The sequence below is a fragment of the Salmo salar genome, chromosome ssa14 (genome assembly GCF_905237065.1).
Source record: "Salmo salar chromosome ssa14, Ssal_v3.1, whole genome shotgun sequence".
NCBI lineage: Eukaryota > Metazoa > Chordata > Actinopteri > Salmoniformes > Salmonidae > Salmo > Salmo salar.
In genome coordinates, this window is record NC_059455.1 from 48,203,967 (window position 1) to 48,228,179 (window position 24,213).

Below are 24,213 nucleotides of genomic sequence, written 5' to 3' on the forward strand. Positions count from 1 at the left end.
GATCCTAGATCAGATGATATGGTCACAGAGGGGGACCTGATCCTAGATCAGATGATATGGTCACAGGGGGGGACCTGATCCTAGATCAGACGACATGGTCACAGGGGGGGAGGACCTGATCCTAGATCAGACGACATGGTCACAGGGGGGGAGGACCTGATCCTAGATCAGATGATATGACCACAGGGGGGGCCTGATCCTAGATCAGATGATATGACCACAGGGGGGGGCCTGATCCTAGATCAGATGATATGACCACAGGGGGGGACCTGATCCTAGATCAGATGATATGACCACAGGGGGGGACCTGATCCTAGATCAGATGATATGACCACAGGGGGACCTGATCCTAGATCAGATGACATGACCACAGGGGGGGACCTGATCCTAGATCAGATGACATGGTCACAGGGGGGGGGGGGACCTGATCCTAGATCAGATGATATGGTCACAGGGGGGGGGACCTGATCCTAGATCAGATGACATGACCACAGGGGGGACCTGATCCTAGATCAGATGACCTGATCCTAGATCAGATGATATGGTCACAGGGGGGGACCTGATCCTAGATCAGATGATATGGTCACAGGGGGGGGACCTGATCCTAGATCAGATGATATGGTCACAGGGGGGGGACCTGATCCTAGATCAGATGATATGGTCACGGGGGGGACCTGATCCTAGATCAGATGATATGACCACAGGGGGGGGGGGCTGATCCTAGATCAGCACTAGTTATGTGGTGTGGTCTCACCTCAAGGAGGTCAACATGTCCGTAGGGTGGTTTGCGCTGTCGGTACATCCACAGGGCCAGTAGCAGGGTCAGAGACAGAACACACAGAGATAGCAGAGCGTACACCAGGCTATTCAACAGAGACGGCACTCTGGGAGGGGGGCGGATTTTCACTAGGGAGGAGAAAAGATCATAGAAGATGAAAATCAATCAGTCAGACACGTTTTCACTGTGGAAGAGAACACAATCAACCAATCAATATCAATATCTTTACCGATATCTTCATTTATTTTACTTGTGGTATATTGTGATGCCTGATACCCAGTCTGTATGGTTTGTGTTCTGATTCTAAATAAATAAAACATTCATTTTTTAATTAATTTTTTTATTTAAGAACGGGGTTCAAAGTTCATGTCCACTCACCTCTGTTGCCGGCGGCGACGAGGTCAGGCAGGTGTGTGAACCTCTCATTGCAGTAGTTCCCTTCACAGCAGCAGAAGAACACCTGGGGGTTCTCTTCCATGGACACACACTCCTGTCTGACAACACACACACACACGTTATTTACAAGATCTATTAGTCCCAAATGTTCCTCTCATACTTCTGTAGTACTGCTAGAACGATTTGAGTAAGGCCATTGTGACATCATGGTGCTACCTAGTTGATCTGTGATTGATTTGTATTGCCATAGTATTGCCGCGAAGCATTCTTTTGTTATTACACAAGTGGAATAAGGACCAGTGCTTCCTATCCCGTGTGTCCTATCAAAACACACACTTAAGTAAAAAGGTCCTAAGTGCCTGGTACCTGGCATACCAGTTGGTATGTAGTGCCTGGTACCTGGCATACCAGTTGGTATGTAGTGCCTGGTACCTGGCATACCAGTTGGTATGTAGTGCCTGGTACCTGGCATACCAGTTGGTATGTAGTGCCTGGTACCTGGCTTAGCTGTTGGTATGTAGTGCCTGGTACCTGGCATAGCAGTTGGTATGTAGTGCCTGGTACCTGGCATACCAGTTGGTATGTAGTGCCTGGTACCTGGCATACCAGTTGGTATGTAGTGCCTGGTACCTGGCATAGCAGTTGAAGTCGTCCAGCCAGCAGCCTTTCTTCACCAGTTTGATGGTTCCTGAGACGTTGAGCCAGGAGGAGTAGCAGTGTAGTCGTTTATCCTTCTCCCCCTCACACCTCTCCACACCACTCTGGTTGGTACGCTCTGTACGCCAGTTATCATTGTAGTACACACAATCTCTGGTCTCCACATCGCCATGGCCCCAGCCTAGTGGAGAGACAGGACAGAGGAGGAGGCAGGAGAGAGGAGAGAGAGGACAGAGGAGGAGGCAGGAGAGACAGCAGGTGGCAGGAGAGAGAGGAGAGACAGGAGGCGGCAGGAGAGAGAGGACAGAGGAGAAGGCATGGTTATCGAGGCAATTCCATTCATCCCGGGGACTGCTCCAAGTCGCCGAAGAAGAATTAGTCAGACTCAAGAGGCGTGCATACCATCCACCGCTTCTGAGAATATTATTTGCTAACGTTCAGTCCCTCGACAATATAGCAGATGAGCTCAAGGCGAGGATCTCCTTCCAGAGAGACATCAGGAACTGCAACATAATCCATTTGACAGAATTTACAGTTTTCCAGCCCCCTCTGGAGATACAGTCCCCGTCCATTTAGCCAGTTGGGTTCTCTGTCCATCACGAGGACAGGAAGAAAGAACTCTCCGGGAAAAAGAAAGGTGGAGGTGTGCAATACGGCCCGAGGGGGTGTGGTATATGGACAATAAACCACAGCTAAGGACTGTTTTTAAGCACAACGCAAAACGGAGTGTTCTTTCCTACAACGGCCTAAGACGTAACATGCGTTTTACAAAACACCACGCAGATAGAACGTTAGCTAAGCGCGTCGTTGAGGCATGTTTCGATACTGCTTTAATACCATAATGGATAATCCTGAATGAATCGTGAATAATGATTAATGATAGCGTTAGACGCACAAATATCATACCCCAAAGACATGTTAACCTATCGCCATTACAATAACAGGAGAGGTTAGCATTTTTTTTGGGGGGAGTGTGATATTTGTGAGTATGCAACTTTCTCACTCATCATTCACAATTCATTCAGGATTTTAGAGAAATCATGGTAGCAGCCACATTCATGTAGAAGTGTTTAGAAACATTATATTCTTATTTACAATAAAAGTGACTCCTAAATGACACAATACGTTATTCACCATTCATTTCTATTAGGCACAAAATAATCTGAAACATAACTAAAAACAAAACAACAAATGCATCCAATAAATGTGTAGAGTCACAAGCTAAATGTAAACATTGCATGCTACGAATATGGGACCAAATACTAAACCTTTTACTACACAAGTGAATTTGTCCCAATACTTTTGGTCCCCTAAAATGAAAGTACAAAACAAACAGTCCAGACAATCAGGGATTATAAAGGGAAAGCCAGCCACATTGCGGACGGACCCCCTCACAGAATGACACTTGAACCAGACAGATATTTGGAATTCAATATCATTGCATTTTTTTAAATGTATGCATTAGAGGTTGACAGATTACGACAATTACAACAATACTGAATGAACAATGAACACTTTTATTTTAACTTAATATAATACATAAATAAAATCTATTTAGTCTCAAATAAATAACGAAACATGTTCAATTTGGTTTAAATAATGCAAAAACAGTGTAGGAGAAGAAAGTAAAAGTGCAATATGTGCCATGTAAAAAAGCTAACGTTTAAGTTCCTTGCTCAGAACATTAGAACATATGAAAGCTGGTGGTTCAATATTGCCAGTTAAGAAGTTTTAGGTTGTAGTTATTGTAGGAATTATGACGCATCGACTATTTCTCTCTATACCATTTGTATTTCATATACCTTTGACTATTGGATGTTCTTATAGGCACTTTAGTATTGCCAGCCTAATCTCAGGAGTTGATAGGCTTGAAGTCATAAACAGCGCTGTGCTTCAAGCATTGCTAAGAGCTGCTGTCAAACGCAGTAGTGTCCTGTTTGAATGAATGCTTACGAGCCTGCTGCTGCCTACCACCGCTCAGTCAGACTGCTCTATCAAATAGTAGACTTAATAATATACACAAATACAAGCCTTTGGTCATTAATATGGTCAAATCCGGAAACTATAATTTCGAAAACAAAACGTTTATTCTTTCAGTGAATACAGAACCGTTCCGTATTATATCTAACGGGTGGCATCCATAAGTCTAAATATTCCTGTTACATTGCACAACCTTTTGTTATGCTATGTTATGTCATAATTATGTAAAATTCGGGCAAATGAATTACGGTCTTCACACAGTTTGCAACGAGCCAGGCGGCCCAAACTGTTGCATATACCCTGACTCTGCTTGCACTGAACGCAAGAGAAGTGACACAATTTCCCTAGTTTAATATTGCCTGCTAACATGAATTGCTTTTTACTAAATATGCAGGTTTAAAAAAATATACTTTGTGTATTGATTTTAAGAAAGGCATTGATGTTTATGGTTAGGTACATTTCTGCAAAGATTTTTTCGGCAATGCGCTTTTGTTAAATCATCACCCGTTTTGGCGAAGTTGGCTGTGATTCGATGATAAATGAACAGGCACCGCTTTGATTATATGCAACGCAGGACAAGCTAGTTAAACTAGTAATATCATCAACCATGTGTAGTTAACTAGTGATTATGTGAAGATTGATTGTTTTTTAAGACAAGTTTAATGCTAGCTAGCAACTTACCATGGCTCCTTGCAGCCACAAGGTCCTTTTGACACTGCACTCGTGTAACAGGTGGTCAGCCTGCCATGCAGTTTCCTCATGGATTGCAATGTAATCGGCGTCCAAAAAGGCCGATTACCGATTGTTATGAAAACTTGAAATTGGCCCTAATTAAATTGTTGATTAATCGGTCGACCTCTAGTTTGCATTAATGAAACAAGTATACAATCCATTTTACCAATCTAATTACATAGCAACATAATGCTAGTCATTTATTTGAATTGTAAATCTCTATCGATAAACTGTTTCAACATTTCTACATGCTGTGTTGCATTATTCAAGTATGTTAACTTCTGTGCAGCATCAGAGGAGAGCTAACATGATACAGTCCAGACTCCCAGTGGTTCCTCAGGACAGACTAGAGTCAGTATGAGAGAGGAGATAACATGATACAGTCCAGACTCCCAGTGGTTCCTCAGGACAGACTAGAGTCAGTATGAGAGGGGAGTTAACATGATACAGTCCAGACTCCCAGTGGTTCCTCAGGACAGACTAGAGTCAGTATGAGAGAGGAGATAACATGATACAGTCCAGACTCCCAGTGGTTCCTCAGGACAGACTAGAGTCAGTATGAGAGGGGAGTTAACATGATACAGTCCAGACTCCCAGTGAGTTCAGTGGTTCCTCAGGACAGACTAGAGTCAGTATGAGAGGGGAGTTAACATGATACAGTCCAGACTCCCAGTGAGTTCAGTGGTTCCTCAGGACAGGGTAGATACAGCTAGCAATGAGTAAGTGGAACCGACACGGTGCTCTCACGCTGTAAGGAGACAGACTTGATCTGCTCTCAATCAGTTGACGACGTGAAACATTTGACTGAAGTACCGAAAGTTACAAAAATTCTAGTACCAAACCGTTTTTCATGTCCTAGTATAGAAAAAGTACAGAAGTTCCGGTATACCGTGCAACACAATCTTCTTCGCCCACTTTCGAGGAAAACACAGAGCCACCGACGAGGGCCACCACCGCTCACAAGGACTGTGAGCTCTCGTTCTCCGTGGCCGACGTGACTAAGACATTTAAGGCTGCCGGCCTAGACGTTCATCCCAAGCCGCGTCCTCAGAGCATGTGCAGACCAGCTGGCTGGTGTGTTTACGGAGATATTCAATATCTCCCTACGCCAGTCTGTTGTCTCCACATACTTCAAGATGGCCACCATTGTTCCTGTACCCAAGAAAGCAAAGATAAATGAACTAAATGACCTGTAGCACTGACTTCTGCCATCATGAAGTGCTTTGAGAGGCTAGTTAAGGATCATATCATCTCCACCTTTCCTGACACCCTAGACCCACTTCATTTTGCATACCGCCCCAATCGCCATCCAACTGCACACTGCCCTATCCCATCTGGACAAGAATCATACCCATGTAAGAACGTTGTTCATCAACTACACCTCAGCCTTCAACACCATAGTGCCCTCCAAGCTAGTCGCTAAACTCGGGCCCAGGGTCTGAAACCGGCCCTGTGCAACTGGGTCCTGGAATTCCTGAAGGGCCGACCCCAGGTGGAAGGTAGGCAACAACACCTTCGCCACGCTGATTCTGTGGCCCCACAAGGGTGCGTGCTGAGCCCCCCTCCTGTACTCCCTGTTCACCCACGACTGCATTGCCTAGCACGTCTACAACTCAATCATCAGGTTTACAGACGATAGTGGTAGGACTAGCCTCGTCACAAACCAGGCTTCCCTAAAAACGGGAAGCCTGGGGAAGTTCCACGGCAGAAATCAGCTAAAGAGTCGGAACCTGGTGTAAAATCTGTGACGCCTCGCAACACATCAAACGAATCAAATGCCTTGCTTGGGCGGCGCTCTAAAGTTGCTCACTAGATTAGTGCCGTAGGAGATACAGTGCATGATGACTAAACATTTCAACAAAACAATCACTGACCAAACATTTCAGAACATTTGCTGCACGCTGGTTTTCCCAGCATTTCTCTATTATTTTGAGATAAGCTAAAGCTGGCCATATCAATATTTATTATTTGGACATTTCTAAAGTGATATTTTGCTGTAAAGGCTAGCATGAGGGGCAAGGATTAGCTAGCCACATTGACGTTGGTTTTGAGAAAATTCAGCTAACCTTGTAAGCTATTAGCTAGTTCAGTTTCACTCACGATTATAAAGCAAACAAAATGTTGATAAGAACAGCATATTATTGACCTAAAAAGTTAGCTGTGATAGCACAGTCGCTAGCTTATCCAGGGTCAGTGACACAGAGAAACCATGTACTGTCTATCTATGGGAACAAGTTAACAGCTGCAAACATTTTGCAAGGAACATTTATGAAATAAAATCAACCTCATATATGTTACCTGGAATGCTCATCTCCTATAGCCTAATTGTCATCTCCTTACTTTCATACTGTACCTAAATTACAAGGGTTCGATTTGCACTAAACAACTTTATATGTCAGCACTTAAAAGGAGCAATATGCAGAAATCGCTCCACCAATACCAGGTTGCAAAAATTCTAATATTTGTGTAGAGAGAATCATTGTAACATCTAAACCGCAGTGAAATATATTTTCCATAAACAAAACTATAGTATTTTCAGAAACTTAACGGGAAGCATAGAAATAGTGCACATTGAACAGATCTACCGCTTCGTAGACTTGCTTTCAATGAGAATGTCAGCTCTATAATGCATATTTCTATGTGAATTTGGTCAGGTCTCCCAAACAAATTACATATTAGAGCTTTAAAAAGGCATGTACAAAATCTGGTATATGGTTTGCCTCATATACATCCTTTTAAATTGAGAACATATAGCTTAACGTGTAAACAATGATTGAGTTTAGCTATTCTCTGCTTCAGATCGCAGATTCCCTCAAGGCAAGTAATGACATCATACTGTCGGCCTATGGCTGCATTGGTGATCCCTGCCATATGATAAGCTGCTAAGTGCACCGGGCCATGCTAAGTGCACCGGGCCATGCTAAACGAACTGGCCCACTCACACGGATCTAGCGTGGAGTTTGGGGATGGCATGAGCTAGCATGCAAGCTAGCTACAATTCCATCAACAGAATACTGCACGTTTTGCAGAAATGAATGGTCAAATGCCAAATCGGAATAATGTCATTGTTTATTTCAAGGGAAGTCTTTATTTTTGCTGAACTGCCTGATCTTCAGTGGCCAATATAACTTGCAGAATATCATGGTTGCCAATGTTTGCATTAGCCATTATACCTGGATTTACTGCTTGTAGCTAGATATAGATTGGTTTGACATTCAATGTCTACTATGATGGTAAAAGTTAATCAGTAACAGTACAAGAAGTTCTGATGTGCTGAACTCCTAATAAGTGATGTGTTTCAAGCCTGCTAGTAGGTAACTAGTAGAGGTAAGCCAGCAGGGGTGGAAAAGGGGCTATGCTAAAAGCCTGCTAGCGGTTAGCTAGTAGAGGTAAGCCAGCAGGGGTGGAAAAGGGGCTATGCTAAAAGCCTGCTAGTGGTTAGCTAGTAGAGGTAAGCCAGCAGGGATGGAAAAGGGGCTATGCTAAAAGCCTGCTAGTGGTTATCTAGTAGAGGTAAGCCAGCAGGGATGGAAAAGGGGCTATGCTAAAAGCCTGCTAGCGGTTAGCTAGTAGAGGTACAGGGATGGAAAAGGGGCTATGCTAAAAGCCTGCTAGCGGTTAGCTAGTAGAGGTACAGGGATGGAAAAGGGGCTATGCTAAAAAGCTGCTAGTAGTTAGCTAGTAGAGGTACTGGGATGGAAAAGGGGCTATGCTAAAAGGCTGCTAGCGGTTAGCTAATAGAGGTAAGCCAGCAGGGATGGGAAAGGGGCTATGCTAAAAGGCTGCTATCAGTTAGCTAGTAGAGGTGCAGGGATGGAAAGGGGGCTATGCTAAAAGGCTGCTAACAGTTAGCTAGTAGGGGTAAGCCAGCAGGGGTGGAAAAGAGGCTACGCTAAAAGCCTGCGCGCTGTATAGGTGATAGAGAATCAAGAAACCACAGGATATGGTCTGATAATTTGCCTTCATTGCACATTTAGACTTCCCACTTAATAATATACATTGTATTAATTGTTTCACTTTTTTGTACTCTTTATTTGCACTTCTTGTTAGATGCTAACTGCATTTCGTTGTACTTGTACAATGACAAAGTTGAATATAATCTAATCTAAGGACATGGTCCAATAGGAGGACTCGGTATGATGTGGGTCTTTAGCGTCTTATGTGGACAGTGGCTTCACTCCTGCTGAGTGTTCACTCCTGCTGAGTGTTCACTCCTGCTGAGTGTTCACTCCTGCTGAGTGTTCACTCCTGCTGAGTGTTCACTCCTGCTGAGTGTTCTACTCGACGTCACTTTTCCGAATGCTTAACCGTCATAACTTCGGTCAAATTTGGATAAAATGTAAATTTCTCCCAAAATACAAAATGTAAAGTTATATGTCGTATTGGGATTTTTAGTTGGAAGGATGAAACAAATCAAAATGTTTAAACAGCAACCTACCTTTGCAATCTTCCCTTTAATTAACTCAGAGGGCCTCCCGAGTGGCGCAGTGGTCTAAGGCACTGCACTTCAGTGCTAACTGTGGCTCTGCCGCAGCTGGTCGCGAACAGGAGACCCATGGAGAGGTGCACAATTGGCCCAGCATTGTCCGGGTTAGGGTAGGTTTCGGCCGGCAGGGATGTCCTAGTACCATCGCGCACTAGCGACTCCTGTGGCGGGCCGGGCGCAGTGCACACTGACACAGTCGCCAGGTGTACGGTGTTTCCTCTGACACATTGGTGCTTCCGGGTTAAGTGGGCATTGTGTCAAGAAGCAGTGCGGCTTGTTTGGGTTGTGTTTCGGAGGACGCACGGCTCTCGACCTTCGCCTCTCCCAAGTCCGTACGAGAGTTGCAGCGATGAGACAAGACAAACTACCAATTGGATACCATGAAATTGGGGAGAAAAGGGGGTTACATTTATTAAAATAAAAATACAACGTTTTTATGATTACCTCAGGAACCACCTGCTTTCAATATACTTTCTATCCCTCATTTACTCAAGAGTTTCCATTATTGTGGCAGTTACCTGTATATGTACTGTGTACATACAGTATCTCTATTAGAGGTCGACCGATTAATTAGGGCCGATTTCAAGTTTTCAGAACATTCGGTAATCGGCATTTTTGGACAGCATTCATGGGCGATTACATTGCACTCCACGAGGAGACTGCGTGGCAGGCTGACTAACTGTTATGCGAGTGCAGCAAGAAGCCACGGTAAGGTGCTAGCTAGCATTAAACGCATCTTATAAAAAACAATCAATCTTAACATAATCACTGGTTAACTACACATGGTTGATGATATTACTAGTTTATCTAGCTTGTCCTGCGTGGCATATAATCGATGCGGTGCCTGTTCATTTATCATTGAATCACAGCCTACTTCGCCAAACGGGTGATTTAACAAGCGCATTCGCGAAAAAAAAGCACTGTCGTTGCACCAATGTGTACCTAACCATAAAAATCAACGCCCTTCTTAAAAATCAATACACAAGTATACATTTTTAAACCTGCATATTTAGTTAATATTGCCTGCTAACATGAATTTCTTTTAACTAGGGAAATTGTGTCACTTCTCTTGCGTTCTGTGCAACAGAGTCAGGGTATATGCAGCAGTTTGGGCGGCCTGGCTCGTTGCGAACTGTGAAGACTATTTTTTCCTAACAAAGATAGCCAACTTCGCCAAACGGGGGATGATTTAACAAAAGCGCATTTGCGAAAAAAGCATAATCGTTGACCATATTAATGACCTAAGGCTCGTATTTCTGTGTGTTATTATGTTATAATTAAGTCTATGATTTGATATTCGATAGAGCAGTCTGACTGAGCGGTGGTAGGCAGCAGCAGGCTCATAAGCATTCATTCAAACAGCACTTTTGTGCGTTTGCCAGCAGATCTTCGCTGTGCTTCAAGCATTGCACTGTTTATGACTTCAAGCCTATCAACTCCCGAGATTAGGCTGGTGTAACCGATGTGAAATGGCTAGCTAGTCAGCGGGGTGCGCGTTTATAGCGTTTCAAACGTCACTCGCTCTGAGACTTGGAGTAGTTGCTCCCCTTGCTCTTTTGTGGAGCGATGTGTAACGATGCTTCGAGAGTGGCTGTTTTCGATGTGTTCCTGGTTCGAGCCCAGGTAGGGGCGAGGAGCGGGACGGAAGCTATACTGTTACACTGGCAATACTAAAGTGCCTATAAGAACATCCAATAGTCAAAGGAATATGAAATACAAATGGTATAGAGAGAAATAGTCCTATAATTCCTATAATAACCTCAACCTAAAACTTCTTACCTGGGAATATCGAAGACTCATGTTAAAAGGAACCACCAGCTTTCATATGTTCTCATGTTCTGAGCACGGAACTTAAACGTTAGCTTTTTTACATGGCACATATTGCACTTTTACTTTCTTCTCCAACACTTTGTTTTTGCATTATTTAACCTCTCTAGGGTAGGTGGCACCAAATCGTCCCACCTACTCAACAGCCAGTGTAATCCCGTGGCGCGTTATTCAAAAAGATCAGAAATGCAAAAACTTCAATTTTTCAAACATATGACTATTTTACACCATTTTAAAGACAAGACTCTGGTTAATCTAACCACACTGTCCGATTTCAAAAAGGCTTTACAACGAAAGCAAAACATTAGATTATGTCAGCAGAGTACCCAGCCAGAAATAATCAGACACCCATTTTTCAAGCTAGCATATAATGTCACATAAACCTAAACCACAGCTAAATGCAGCACTAACCTTTGATGATCTTCATCAGATGACAATCTTAGGACATTATGTTATACAATACATGCATGTTTTGTTCAATCAAGTTCATATTTATCTCAAAAACCAGCTTTTTACATTAGCATATGACTAGCATTCCCACCGAACACTGCCGGTGAATTTACTAAATTACTCACGATAAACGTTCACAAAAAGCATAACAATTATTTTAAGAATTATAGATACAGAACTCCTCTATGCACTCGATATGTCCGATTTTAAAATAGCTTTTCGGTGAAAGCACATTTTGCAATATTCTCAGTAGATAGCCCGGCATCACAGGGCTAGCTATTTAGACACCCAGCAAATGTAGCACTCACCAAAGTCAGTTTTACTATAAGAAAAATGTTATTACCTTTGCTGTCTTCGTCAGAATGCACTCCCAGGACTTCTACTTCAATAACAAATGTTGGTTTGGTTCAAAATAATCCATAGTTATATCCAAACAGCGGTGTTTTGTTCGTGCGTTCAAGACACTATCCGAAAGGGTAAATAAGGGTGACGAGCATGGCGCAATTCGTGACAAAAAAAATCTAAATATTCCATTACCGTACTTCGAAGCATGTCAACCGCTGTTTAAAATCAATTTTTATGCCATTTTTCTCATAAAAAAGCGATAATATTCCGACCAGGAATCTGCGTTTAGGTAAACAGACGAAAGAAAATAAAGCATTCGGTCGACTCGGGCATGCGCCAAAGCCCATAGTACTCTGATCGGCCACTTGCCAAAAGCGATAATGTGTTTCAGCCAGAGCCTGCCTCGATATCGTTCAGCTTTTTCCCGGGCTCTGAGAGCCTATGGGAGCCGTAGGAAGTGTCACGTTAGAGCAAAGATCCTCAGTCTTCAATAAAAAGAGCCAAGATGAAACACAACTTCTCAGACAGGCCACTTCCTGCATGGAATCTTCTCAGGTTTTGGCCTGCCATTTGAGTTCTGTTATACTCACAAACACCATTCAAACAGTTTTAGAAAGTTTAGGGTGTTTTCTATCCAAAGCCAATAATTATATGCATATTCTAGTTACTGGGCAGGAGTAGTAACCAGATTAAATCGGGTACGTTTTTTATCCGGCCGTGTCAATACTGCCCCCTAGCCCTAACAGGTTAAACCAAAATGAACATGTTTCATTATTTATTTGAGGCTAAATTGATTTGATTGATGTATTATATTAAGTTAAAATAAAAGTGTTCATTCAGTATTGTTGTAATTGTCATTATTACAAATAAATAAACGTTAAAAAAAAGGTGTTTTTTAAATAATAAAAAATAAAAATCAGCCGATTAATTGGTATCGGCTTTTTTAAAATAGGTCCTACAATAAATCGGTACCGGCGTTGAAAAATCATAATCGGTCGACCTCTAATCGCTATGCTGCTCTCGCCAAAACAGCCCACACCTAGCTAGTAATGCCATCACCTGAGAACCCTTTAAAACAAAATAAGCCTGTCCTAAGTAGTCTACTAAGTAGTCTACTGATAGTTACTCAGTTATCTTCTGTTTGATGCCTTCTGAACACGACCCTAATAAAACTCTGTAATGATGTCATTATACTCCATTGATATGCCCGGGTGAAGACATCACAACCATAATACGAGCATCCCAAATGACACCCTAATCCCTATTGGGCCCTGGTCAAAAGTAGTGCACCACATAGGGAATAGGGTGCCATAGGGCCCTGGTCAAAAGTAGTGCACCACATAGGGAATAGGGTGCCATAGGGCCCTTGTCAAAAGTAGTACACTAGGGAATAGGGTGCCATTTGGAACACAGCCCGTGACTGTCTGTGTGTTAGCTACTTCCGTAGACAGCAGCAACCTTGACAGTTTTTTTTGTTGCATAAAAAAGGGGCAATTTGCATTTAAAACAACAAGGCGGGTAACAATCACAGATTTCCCCTTTAACTAGATGACTATAGCACATCTGGGAAGGAAGATAAAGAGGTTCTATGAGCAGAGTAATGATCTTTGAGTTTGAACCCAAAACAGCCCCTCCATTGAGCGCAGTGCTGTTTAGTGGTAGAATAGGCTACTGAGACAGTAAAAGTTATCATGTTGACTAGGACTTATTCATCACAATGGAGGAGAACATTAGTTTTTAGACCTCCAATACAGCCTGTAACTGTTTTTAATGTCAGTTGAAGTTTAGGTCTTTCATTCTGGTTGGTTTATTCAATTATTGAATCAAACTGTGAGCTCATTGTGACGTAAAATCAACAAAACTGTTTCAACAAATATTTTTGTGTGGATAGGAAAATATCAGAAGTGATGACATCATAATATGGTTTGAACATAGCATGTAGATGTTTGAGTCTTTGTTCACTGGAAAAAAATAAAGCCTGTCTCTTTAAATCCCTGTCTATAGGAGCCTGGCTGCCCAACCCCTTACGGTGGTATACCTCTATCTGAGAGGAAGAAGTACAGTGAGAGGTTTCAAAATATGTCCAAAATAAGCCCAATGCGTTTCTATGGGCTTATTTTGGACCTAAGCTTGTCACCTGCCTTCCCGCCGTTGGGACGACTCCCATTGTTAGGGTGGAGACATGAACATCTCATTAGGCCTAATCTACCCATTAGACACACACACACAGAAAAACATTATCAAAATAAAATACAACGGCACTGTAAATGCAGAGCTAAAACAGAGCGCTAAGCTAGCCTACTACCAGCATACTAAACAGTGCTAAAAAAAGAGAGCTAAGCTAGCATACTACCATCATACTAAACAGAGCTACAACAGAGAGCTAAGCTAGCCTAGTACACAGAGCTAAAACAGAGAGCTAAGCTAGCCTAGTACACAGAGCTGAAACAGAGAGCTAAGCTAGCCTAGTACACAGAGCTAAAACAGAGAGCTGGCTAGCCTAATACCAGGCTACTACACAGAGCTGAGCTAGCCTACTACACAGAGCTGAGCAAGCCTAATACCAGGCAACAGAGGTAAAACAGAGAGATAAGCTAGCCAACTATACAGAGCTAAAACAGAGAGCTAAGCTAGCCTAGTACACAGAACTAAAACAGTGAGCTGAGCTAGCCTAGTACACAGAGCTAAAACAGAGCTAAGCTAGCCTAGCACACAGAGCTAAAACAGAGAGCTAAGCTAGCCTAGTACACAGAACTAAAACAGAGAGCTGAGCTAGCCTAGTACACGGAGCTAAAACAGAGAGCTGAGCTAGCCTAGTACACGGAGCTAAAACAGAGAGCTGAGCTAGCCTAATACCAGGCTACTACACAGAGCTAAGTTAGCCTACGACACAGAGCTGAGCAAGCCTAATACCAGGCTATAGAGGTAAAACAGAGAGATAAGCTAGCCAACTACACAGAGCTAAAACAGAGAGCTAAGCTAGCCTACATGCTCCAGTGATCCCTGATGCTGATTGTCAAAATGGCGCCGAAGAGGGTGGCTGACGTTTACATGCCCGTAACCAATTGTGCTATTTTGTTAGGTTTTTTTGCGTCTAAATTATTTTGCACATAATGTTGCTGCTACCGTCTCTTATGACCGAAAATAACTTCTGGACATCAGAACTGGGATTACTCACCACGAACTGGAAGAAGCTTTTTCCTTTAACGAGTCCGACGAGAAGGATATACTGCTCTCCCGGGAACAGGCCCAGATCCACGTCAATTGCGTGAAGAAAAGACGGAGGAAAAGAGGATGCAGATCAGGCTGCCTTATGACAATCCGTAGGCAAGCGAGTAAACGCCAACTGCCTTCCGTTCTACTTGCTAACATGCAATCATTCGAAAATAAAATTGATGATCTACAAATACGATTATCCTACCAACGGGACATTAAAAACTGTAATATCTTATGTTTCACCGAGTGGTGGCTGAACGACGACACAGATAATATAGAGCTGGAGGGATTTTCAATGCACCGGCAGGACAGAGACGTTACGTCTGGTAAGACGAGGGGTGGGGGTGTGTGTCTTTTTGTCAATAACAGCTGGTGCACGATGTCTAATATTAAAGAAGTCTCGAGGTATTGCTCTCCTGAGGTAGAGTACCTCATGATAAGCTGCAGACCACAATATCTACCAAGAGAGTTCTCATCTGTATTATTCGTAGCCGTCTATTTACCACCACAAAGCGAAACTGGCACTAAGACCACTCTCAACCAACTCTATAAGGCCATAAGCAAAGAAGAAAATGCGCACCCAGAAGCGGTGCTCCTAGTGACCAGGGACTTTAACCTCTCTAGGGTAGGGGGCAGTATTTGCACAGCCGGATAAAAAAACGTACCCGATTTAATCTGGTTATTACTACTGCCCAGAAACTAGAATATGCATATAATTATTGGCTTTGGATAGAAAACACCCTAAAGTTTCTAAAACTGTTTGAATGGTGTCTGTGAGTATAACAGAACTCATTTGGCAGGCAAAAACCTGAGAAGATTCCTTACAGGAAGTGGCCTGTCTGACCATTTCTTGGGCTTCTACAATCTCTTTATTGAAAACTGAGGATCTCTGCTGTAACGTGACACTTCCTACGGCTCCCATAGGCTCTCAGAAGGCGGCAAACCGGTGAATAATGTCTTTGCAGGCCCTGGCTGAAAAACATTAGCGCATTTGGATAGTGGTCGATCTGAGGACAATGAGACTGAGGCGCGTGCACGAGGCGACACCATGTTTTTATTTTTTCGTCTTTAAACTAAAACAGGGTTTCCCAGTCGGAATATTATCGCTTTTTTGCGCGAAAAATCGCATAAAAATTGATTTTAAACAGCAGTTGACATGCTTCGAAGTACGGTAATGGAATATTTACAATTTTTTGGTCACGAAACGCGTCGGGCGCGTCACCCTTCGGATAGTGTCTTGAACGCACGAACAAAACAGAGGATATTTGAACATAACTATGGATTATTTTGAACCAAACCAACATTTGTTATTGAAGTAGAAGTCCTGGGAGTGCATTCTGACGAAGAACAGCAAAGTTAATCACATTTTTCTAATAGTAAATCGGAGTTTGGTGAAGGCCAAACTTGGTGGGTGTCTAAATAGCTAGCCCGTGATGGCTGGGCTATCTACTCAGAATATTGCTAAATGTGCTTTTGCCGAAAAGCTATTTTAAAATCGGACATAGCGATTGCATAAAGGAGTTCTGTATCTATAATTCTTAAAATAATTGTTGTGTTTTTTGTGAACGTTTATCGTGAGTAATTTAGTAAATTCACCGGAAGTTTGCGGTGGGTATGCTAGTTCTGAACGTCACATGCTAATGTAAAAAGCTGGTTTTTGAGATAAATATGAACTTGATTGAACAAAACATGCATGTATTGTATAACATTATGTCCTAGGATTGTCATCTGATGAAGATCATCAAAGGTTATTGCTGCATTTAGCTGTGGTTTGGGTTTATGTAACATTATATGCTAGCTTGAAAAATGGGTGTCTGATTATTTCTGGCTGGGTACTCTGCTGACATAATCTAATGTTTTGCTTTCGTTGTAAAGCCTTTTTGAAATCGGACAGTGTGGTTAGATTAACAAGTCTTGTCTTTAAAATGGTGTAAAATAGTCATATGTTTGAGAAATTGAAGTAATAGCATTTCTAAGGTATTTGAATAACGCGCCACGGGATTCCACTGGCTGTTAAGTAGGTGGGACGATTTCGTCCCACATACCCTAGAGAGGTTAATGCAGGCAAACTTAAATCAGTTTTACCAAATTTTTACCAGCATGTCACATGTGCAACCAGGGGGGGGAAAAAAAAAATCAGAGACCACCTTTACTCCACACACAGAGATGCATACAATGCTATCCCCCGCCCGCAAATCTGACCATAATTCTATCCTCCCGATTCATGCTTACAAGCAAACACTAAAGCAGGAAGTACCAGTGACTCGCTCAATACCGAAGTGGTCAGATGACACGGATGCTACACTACAGGACTGTTTTGCTGCACAGACTGGAATATGTTCTGGGATTCATCCAATGGCATTGAGGAATACACCACCTCAGTCATCGGCTTCATCAATAAGTGCATTGATGACGTCGTCCCCACAGTGACTGTACATACATATCCCAACCAGAGGCCATGGATTACAGGCAACATCCGCATCGAGCTAAAGGCTAGAGCTACCGCTTTCATGGAGCGGGAGAGTAATCCGGATGCCTATAAGAAACCAGTGCCCTCAAAGTTCATCACTCAGCTAAGAACCCTGGGACTAAACACCTCCCTCTGGAAATAGATCCTGGACTTCCTGACGGGCCGCCCCCAGGTAGTAAGAGTAGGCAACGACACGTCTGCCACACTGATCCTTAACACTGGTGCCCCTCAGGGGTGTGTACTTAGTCCCCTCCTATATTCCCTGTTCACCCACGACTGTGTGGCCAAACACGACTCCAACAACATAATTAATTTTGCTGACGACACAACAGCGGTAGGTCTGATCACCGACAACGATAAGACAGCCTATAGGGAGGAGGTCAGAGAACTGGTAGTGTGGTGCCAGGACAACAACCTCTCGCTCAATGTGAGCAAAAGAAAGGAGTTGATTGTGGACTGCAGGAAAAGGAGGGCCGAACAGGCTCCCATTAACATCAACAGGGCTGTAGTGGAGCGGGTTGAGAGCTTCAAGTTCCTTGGTGTCCACATCACTAAGGATCTATCAATGTCTAAACACACCAAGACAGTCGTGAAGAGGGCACGACAAAACCTTTTCCCCCTCAGGAGACTGAAAAGATTTGGCATGGGTCCCCAGATCCTCAAAAAGTTCTACAGCGGCAACATCGAGAGGATAGTTTGTACAGCCCAGTACGTCACTGGGGCCAAGCTTCCTGCCATCCTGGACCTATATAATAGGCGGTGTCAGATAATAGGCGGTCTCCCCCTTCCCCATGGGCTCAATCTGTCTTCTGTGCGCTGCTCTGCTGCCCATCCCGTGCCCCATGCCCTCGTGCCTTGAACCTCGCACGCTTTCAGTGGATACAGTTGGAGAACTGCAAGGCAATCCCATTGTGCTCCACTCGGAAGCCATGACCAATATGACCAATATATATTGTCCTGCTAATAACAGGGTTAATAATATGTCTGTGACAATATCCACGGGGCTTTTATAGAATTAGAAATTAATAATCCGTTTGTTTAAAAAATATATATATTTTGGAGATTATTTTGTTTTCAAATAACGTAAATGAACAAGAAAAAGGCCATTCTTAAACATGGGGTTTACTAATTTGTAAATAAAGCCAGTTTGTTATTTAGAATGATTTATTTCTGTTTTTAGAGGGAGATGAACCCACCACAGGTATTGAACCAGTATTGTCTTAGTCGGTTGCACCACTCAGGCGCTGTACAACATGACTGGTCGGGAGTGGCCTACAGTACGAGCAAAATAATCCTAACAAAATAAAAAATAATATATAATATTAGTGTAACAACAGTTTTAGTAAGTAATACTGAAGTCATGCACAATTATCAGTTTCTATTTAGGTTTATGTCGCCCATTCATTGTCAGTTAGAGAGACACAGTAGGACCCAAAAGCATAATCAGTGCTCTAACTCCCCCTTGCGCTGGTCTGGAGCAAGGAAGTGGTGACGCAGGGTATCGTACTGAACCATAAATTACCTCTAAGTACCGCAGCATAATCGAAAAACTTTTAGTGGAGGAACCACTGTACTGCCAAACTCTAAAACGGCAGCTTATGGTAGTGAAATTAATATTAAATTATCTGGCAACAGCTCTGATTGACATTCCTGCAGTCAGCCGTGCCAATTGCACGTTCCCTCAAAACTTGAGACATCAGTGGCATTGTGTTGCGTGACAAAACTTCACATTTTAGAGTGGCCTTTTATTGTCACAAGCACAAGGTTCACGTGTGTAATGATCATGCTGTTTAATCAGCTTCTTGATATGCCACACCTGTCAGGTGGGTGGATTATCTTGGCAAAGGAGAAATGCTCACTAACAGGGATGTAAACAAATTTGTGCACAACATTTTAAAGAAATTTGCTTTTTGATCATACGGATCATTTCTGGTTATCAATTGAATTGAGAGACAAGCTTAAAGTTTTCTTTACTGACCATAATTTTCACTTGTCTGACTGCTTGCATGATGAGTTTCTCACACGACTGGCCTATCTGGGTGATGTTTTTTCTCACCCTGAATGATCTGAATCTAGGATTACAGGGACTCTCCACAACTATATTCAATGTGCGGGACAAAATTGAGGCTATGATTAAGAAGTTGGTTCTCTGTCTGCATTACGAAGGACAACACACAGGTCTTTCCATCATTGTTAGATTTTGTGTGTGCAAATGAACTCAAGCTTATGGACAATGTGGGGCGGCAGGTAGCCTAGTGATTAGAGCATTGGGCCAGTAACCGAAAGGTTGCTAGATCGAATCCCCGAGCTGACAAGGCAGGCTTACAATGATGGCGGCAGCGTAGCCTAATGGTTAGAGCGTTGGACTAGTAACCAAAAGGTTGCCACACATACGATACATTTGACAAGGTACAAATCTGTTGTTGTGTCCCTGAACAAGGCAGTTAATCCACTGTTCCCCAGTAGGCCATCATTGAAAATAAGAATTCGTTCTTAACTGACTTGCCTAGTTAAATAAAGGTAAAATAAAAAATGAAAATGGCAACAACAAAAAACAATTGATTGTGCACTGACCCTGGTGCTAGAGGGGGTACAGCTGGAGGTTGAATGTTTGAAGGGGTACGGGACTATAAACAGTTTGGGAACCACTGGTATAAAGGATCCTGCCATTGTTTTATGTTGTGAATCTGCACAGGTCACGAGGGGGAACAAAACACATGACGAAACAATTATCCCGTTTCGACACACACACACACACACACATCTAGGCCTACACACACCAGCAGCTTTCCATCAGAGTCGGCTATAGCATAAATAAAACATGTATCCTCAATCTATGGAAAGCATGGATGTTGGAAGACCACATCTAATGACAACAGTCGACTGAATCATTTCACTGCAAATAAAACAGCAAGAAACACATCCACGTGAAGGGAAATATACCTTGACAACACGTGCCCCGACAATAACAAAATAAAAAAGGGGATGGAAACTTGCCTAGTTAAATAAAGGTTAAATTAAAAAATAATTAAAAACTAAGCTACCAGTTATACCAAATTATGTTTGTTGCAACTGTTGCCGTTTCATCAATGTGTACTATAGACGCGGCGTTTGTTACCTGCACACAAAGTTCCCAGGAGAAGTGAACAAGTCAGCCAGGAAAAAGCCATGATGTTCTCGTACTGAAAGAAAACAGGGAAGACTTTCTCCTTTTCCCGTCGCGAACATTTACACCGGAGATCGTCCCGACATCACAAGACTCAATAACCGCTGGCTTCTCCGGTCCATGTAGCCACAGCGTGTCCGTGGGTAGCCCCGGTAATGCGGTAGCGGGACGGTTAGAGAAAGACAAAACTGTTCAGTAACCAGTGTGCACTAGTACATTCACAATTTCCGGAGTTTTGGTCCTGATTCCGTTTGAAATGTAGTCTAGCTAATAGATAATCCAGGTTTGCGCTCTGCTAGACTTGCCGAGAGATCGGAGTTTACATGTATGTTAGTGATGTATATTAGTGATATATGTTAGTGATGTATGTTAGTGATCTGTGTACAAAATGGCTCCTGATGGGGGTCGTTACCACAGCCACAAAGTCATAATGATGGTTAAACCCCTCCCATTTCTACAATGTATCTTCTTAACATGTGGTTTTAAACCTAACCTTAACCACACGACTAACCTTATGCCTAACCCTAACCTTAAATGAGGACGATATAGCCTTTTGGACTTTGTGGCTGTGGTAACTAGTTGCGAGCTGGAAAAGGCGGATGTGTAAACACAAAGAGGAGAGATTCAGGGAGAGAAGGCAACCGGAGGAGCGGGGTGACCTTACCGGGACACTTTGATGGATCATCATTAGATATATAAAATAATATCACAACAACAGCTAACAGGCATCCATGGGATTTTGAACTTCAAAAAAATATATATATTTTTAATCCAGAATTATTTTAAATATTCAGTCATTTGTTTTCTCTCACAAACATTAGAAAGAAATATAATATAATACACGTATATTCTTTTTAGGGGAATTGTTTTGCCACAAAGGAAAGTGTACATGGCAATTCCTGAACATTTGCATGAAAGTGTTATTGCCATTGACATAGATCATTAGGCTACGTCACTATTATTAGGAATTCACTACAGCTCAGCTGGGGTGTTGGGTCCTTGAAACCGAGCAGCACATGCCCCCTCAATTTGATATATCTGAAGAATAAAACATATTTTTTGCCTAGTTTCCTTTAGTGGCAAATGTTTTTATATTTTTTAAATGTATTTTTTGCTTGATTTTTCTTTTACACAGAGATAAATCACAGATATTGACTTTGGCCCTCAGTAGCGCCTCAACATGATTAGCTCCATGATGCCTCTAATTAAAGGTGCTAATAACATGTCTGAAACCAGGGTCATACTGGCTTCTTCTAAAACAAGTAGCCGAGTGTAACCTGAGACAAAGCATTTCCTCATTACTCTATGTTGACCCTGTCTTACACACACACACACACACACACACACACACCCACACACACTCACACCGTATTGACCCTGGTGTGTAACTCAATATAGCTCGGTCAGTGAAATAGTGTTAAAGACAGATGTTCTCTCATATATCGTCATGGCAACTGAAGAGAAGAATACAAGCTGTCTGGTCGAGTTGGTCAAAGGTTGGAACAAATATAATCACAAGACAAGACATTCTTTTTTTTTCATAACAAGAGATAAGAGAGTGGAGAGAGACCACAATAAACATGGCTAGAGATGTGGAGAAAATCACAGTATAGAGACCGTCTGGTCAGAATCAATCACAACTGCTTTTCATTAAAACAACAAGCCTGAGCTACTGCCCCACATGATGCCGTTATACCATTTGTCAACCTAGAAAGCTTTACGCTTGATCACATATCGGAAACGATTAGTTATTGTGTGTGTGTGTGTGTGTTTGTTTATTTGTCTCTCAGCTCCAGGAAGAAGAAAAAAAGTATGAATGTTACATTGACTTCAGTGACATTTCAGAATAACTAGATTAGATATTAAATATAAAATGATAATGAAACACTGATTATTAACCGTTTAAGTATTGTTTGTGTTTTTATTGTCATTCAGACCAGGAAGTTTCACAGGAAGTTTCACATGAAGTTTCACATGATGGGTGGAACTTTAATAGCTGTAATGCCAACATGCTGAACAAACCACATTTTGTGTGTGTTTGGTGGAATATAAAACTTTGACACAGAAAAAAGGAATGTATGACTGTTTATTACCAAAATAACTAGTACATGGAAAATGCATTGGTTCAACCCAAGTGAATGGGGTAACACTTTAATTTTCATATGCCATCTGTAGACTATCTACAGATATCAGTAACATTTCAACTAACCCTAACACTACGTAGATAAGTTAGGGTTAGTTGAAAGGTCACTGGGGGTATTTTAAGTTCATTCCAAGGATCCTTTAGCTATTACATTTAGAATTTTAAGACTCCTTGAAGTATCAAAAGAAAACATTAAAAAATATATATATTTGATGAAAAATTGAATTTGGCCTTTAATGCTATTAGCCAATAGAAACACATTGAAAATCAGATAGACCTTACTGCTATTAGCCAATAGAAACACATTGAAAATCAGATAGTCCTTACTGCTATTAGCCAATAGAAACACATTGAATAACAGATAGTCCTTACTGCTATTAGCCCATAGAAACACATTGAATAACAGATAGTCCTTACTGCTATTAGCCAATAGAAACACATTGAATAACAGATAGTCCTTACTGCTATTAGCCCATAGAAACACTTTGAATAACAGATTCCCTACATGGAACAACAGATAGTTTCCCAAAACATTCCTAAGGAAGTTTGTTCTGTAGTGTCTGGCTGATATCTGAACAATCTCAGAAAGATCAGAGAGCATTATAAATATTTTACATGTATTTAAAGGCTTGTTTTTGGCACCGTCTCCATATATACAGTGCATTCGGAAAGTATTCAGACCCCTTGACCTTTTCCACATTCAATCTACACACAATACCTGATAATGACAAAGCAAAAACAGGTTTGTACAAATGTTTCAAAATGTATAAAAAAAAATGTTTTCCATTAGTATTCAGACCCTTTACTCAGTACTTTGCTGAAGCACCTTTGGCAGTGATTACAGCCTCAAGTCTTCTTGGGTATGACGCTACAAGCTTGGCACACTTGCATTTGGGGAGTTTTTATTTTTAATATGTTTGCAAAAATTCTAAAAACCTGTTTTTGCTTTGTCATTATGGGGTATTGTGTGTAGATTGATGAGATTTTTTTTTTAACCTGTTAGGGCTAGGGGGCACTATTTTCATGACTGGGTGAAAATAACATACCCGATTTAATCTGGTTACTACTCTTGCCCAGAAACTAGAATATGCATATAATTAGTATATTTGGATAGAAAACACTCTAAAGTTTCTAAAACTGTTTGAATGGTGTCTGTGAGTATAACAGAACTCATATGGCAGGCCAAAACCTGAGAAGATTCCATACAGGAAGTGGCCTGTCTGACCATTTCTGGTGCTTCTTTTGCCTCTCTATCGAAAATACAGTATCTCTGCTGTAACGTGACAATTTCTAAGGCTTCTATAGGCTCTCTGAAGGCGCCAGAAAGTGGAATGGGATCTCTGCAGTCTCTGGGCAGGGTCCAGCAGCTCTGTTTGTGAGTGGTCAGCCTAGTGGCTCAGAGCCTGGAGATGCGCGGCCACGAGAATACTCCATGTTTTTCTTCACCTGTTTGAATGAATACAATATCGTCCGGTTGGAATATTATCGCTATTTTACGAGGAAAATTGCATAAAAAATGATTTTAAACAGCGTTTGACATGCTTCTAAGTACGGTAAAGGAACATTT

The 24,213-nt window shown here is 42.0% G+C and overlaps 1 protein-coding gene across 1 annotated transcript in view; it reads right to left on the reverse strand.

Annotated features, from left to right (window-relative positions):
* Window positions 1-20,973, reverse strand: part of LOC106569759 (activin receptor type-2B) — a 29,065-nt gene extending 8,092 nt beyond the window's left edge. The window contains exons 1-4 of the mRNA XM_014141347.2: window positions 20,456-20,973; window positions 1,805-2,012; window positions 1,157-1,272; window positions 755-906 (exon numbers count right to left, since the gene is read on the reverse strand). Coding sequence (XP_013996822.1) covers window positions 755-906; window positions 1,157-1,272; window positions 1,805-2,012; window positions 20,456-20,507 — 528 coding nt within the window. The 5' untranslated portion in view covers window positions 20,508-20,973. The remainder of the gene's footprint in view (window positions 1-754; window positions 907-1,156; window positions 1,273-1,804; window positions 2,013-20,455) is intronic.
* Between the last annotated feature and the right edge of the window lie 3,240 nt (window positions 20,974-24,213).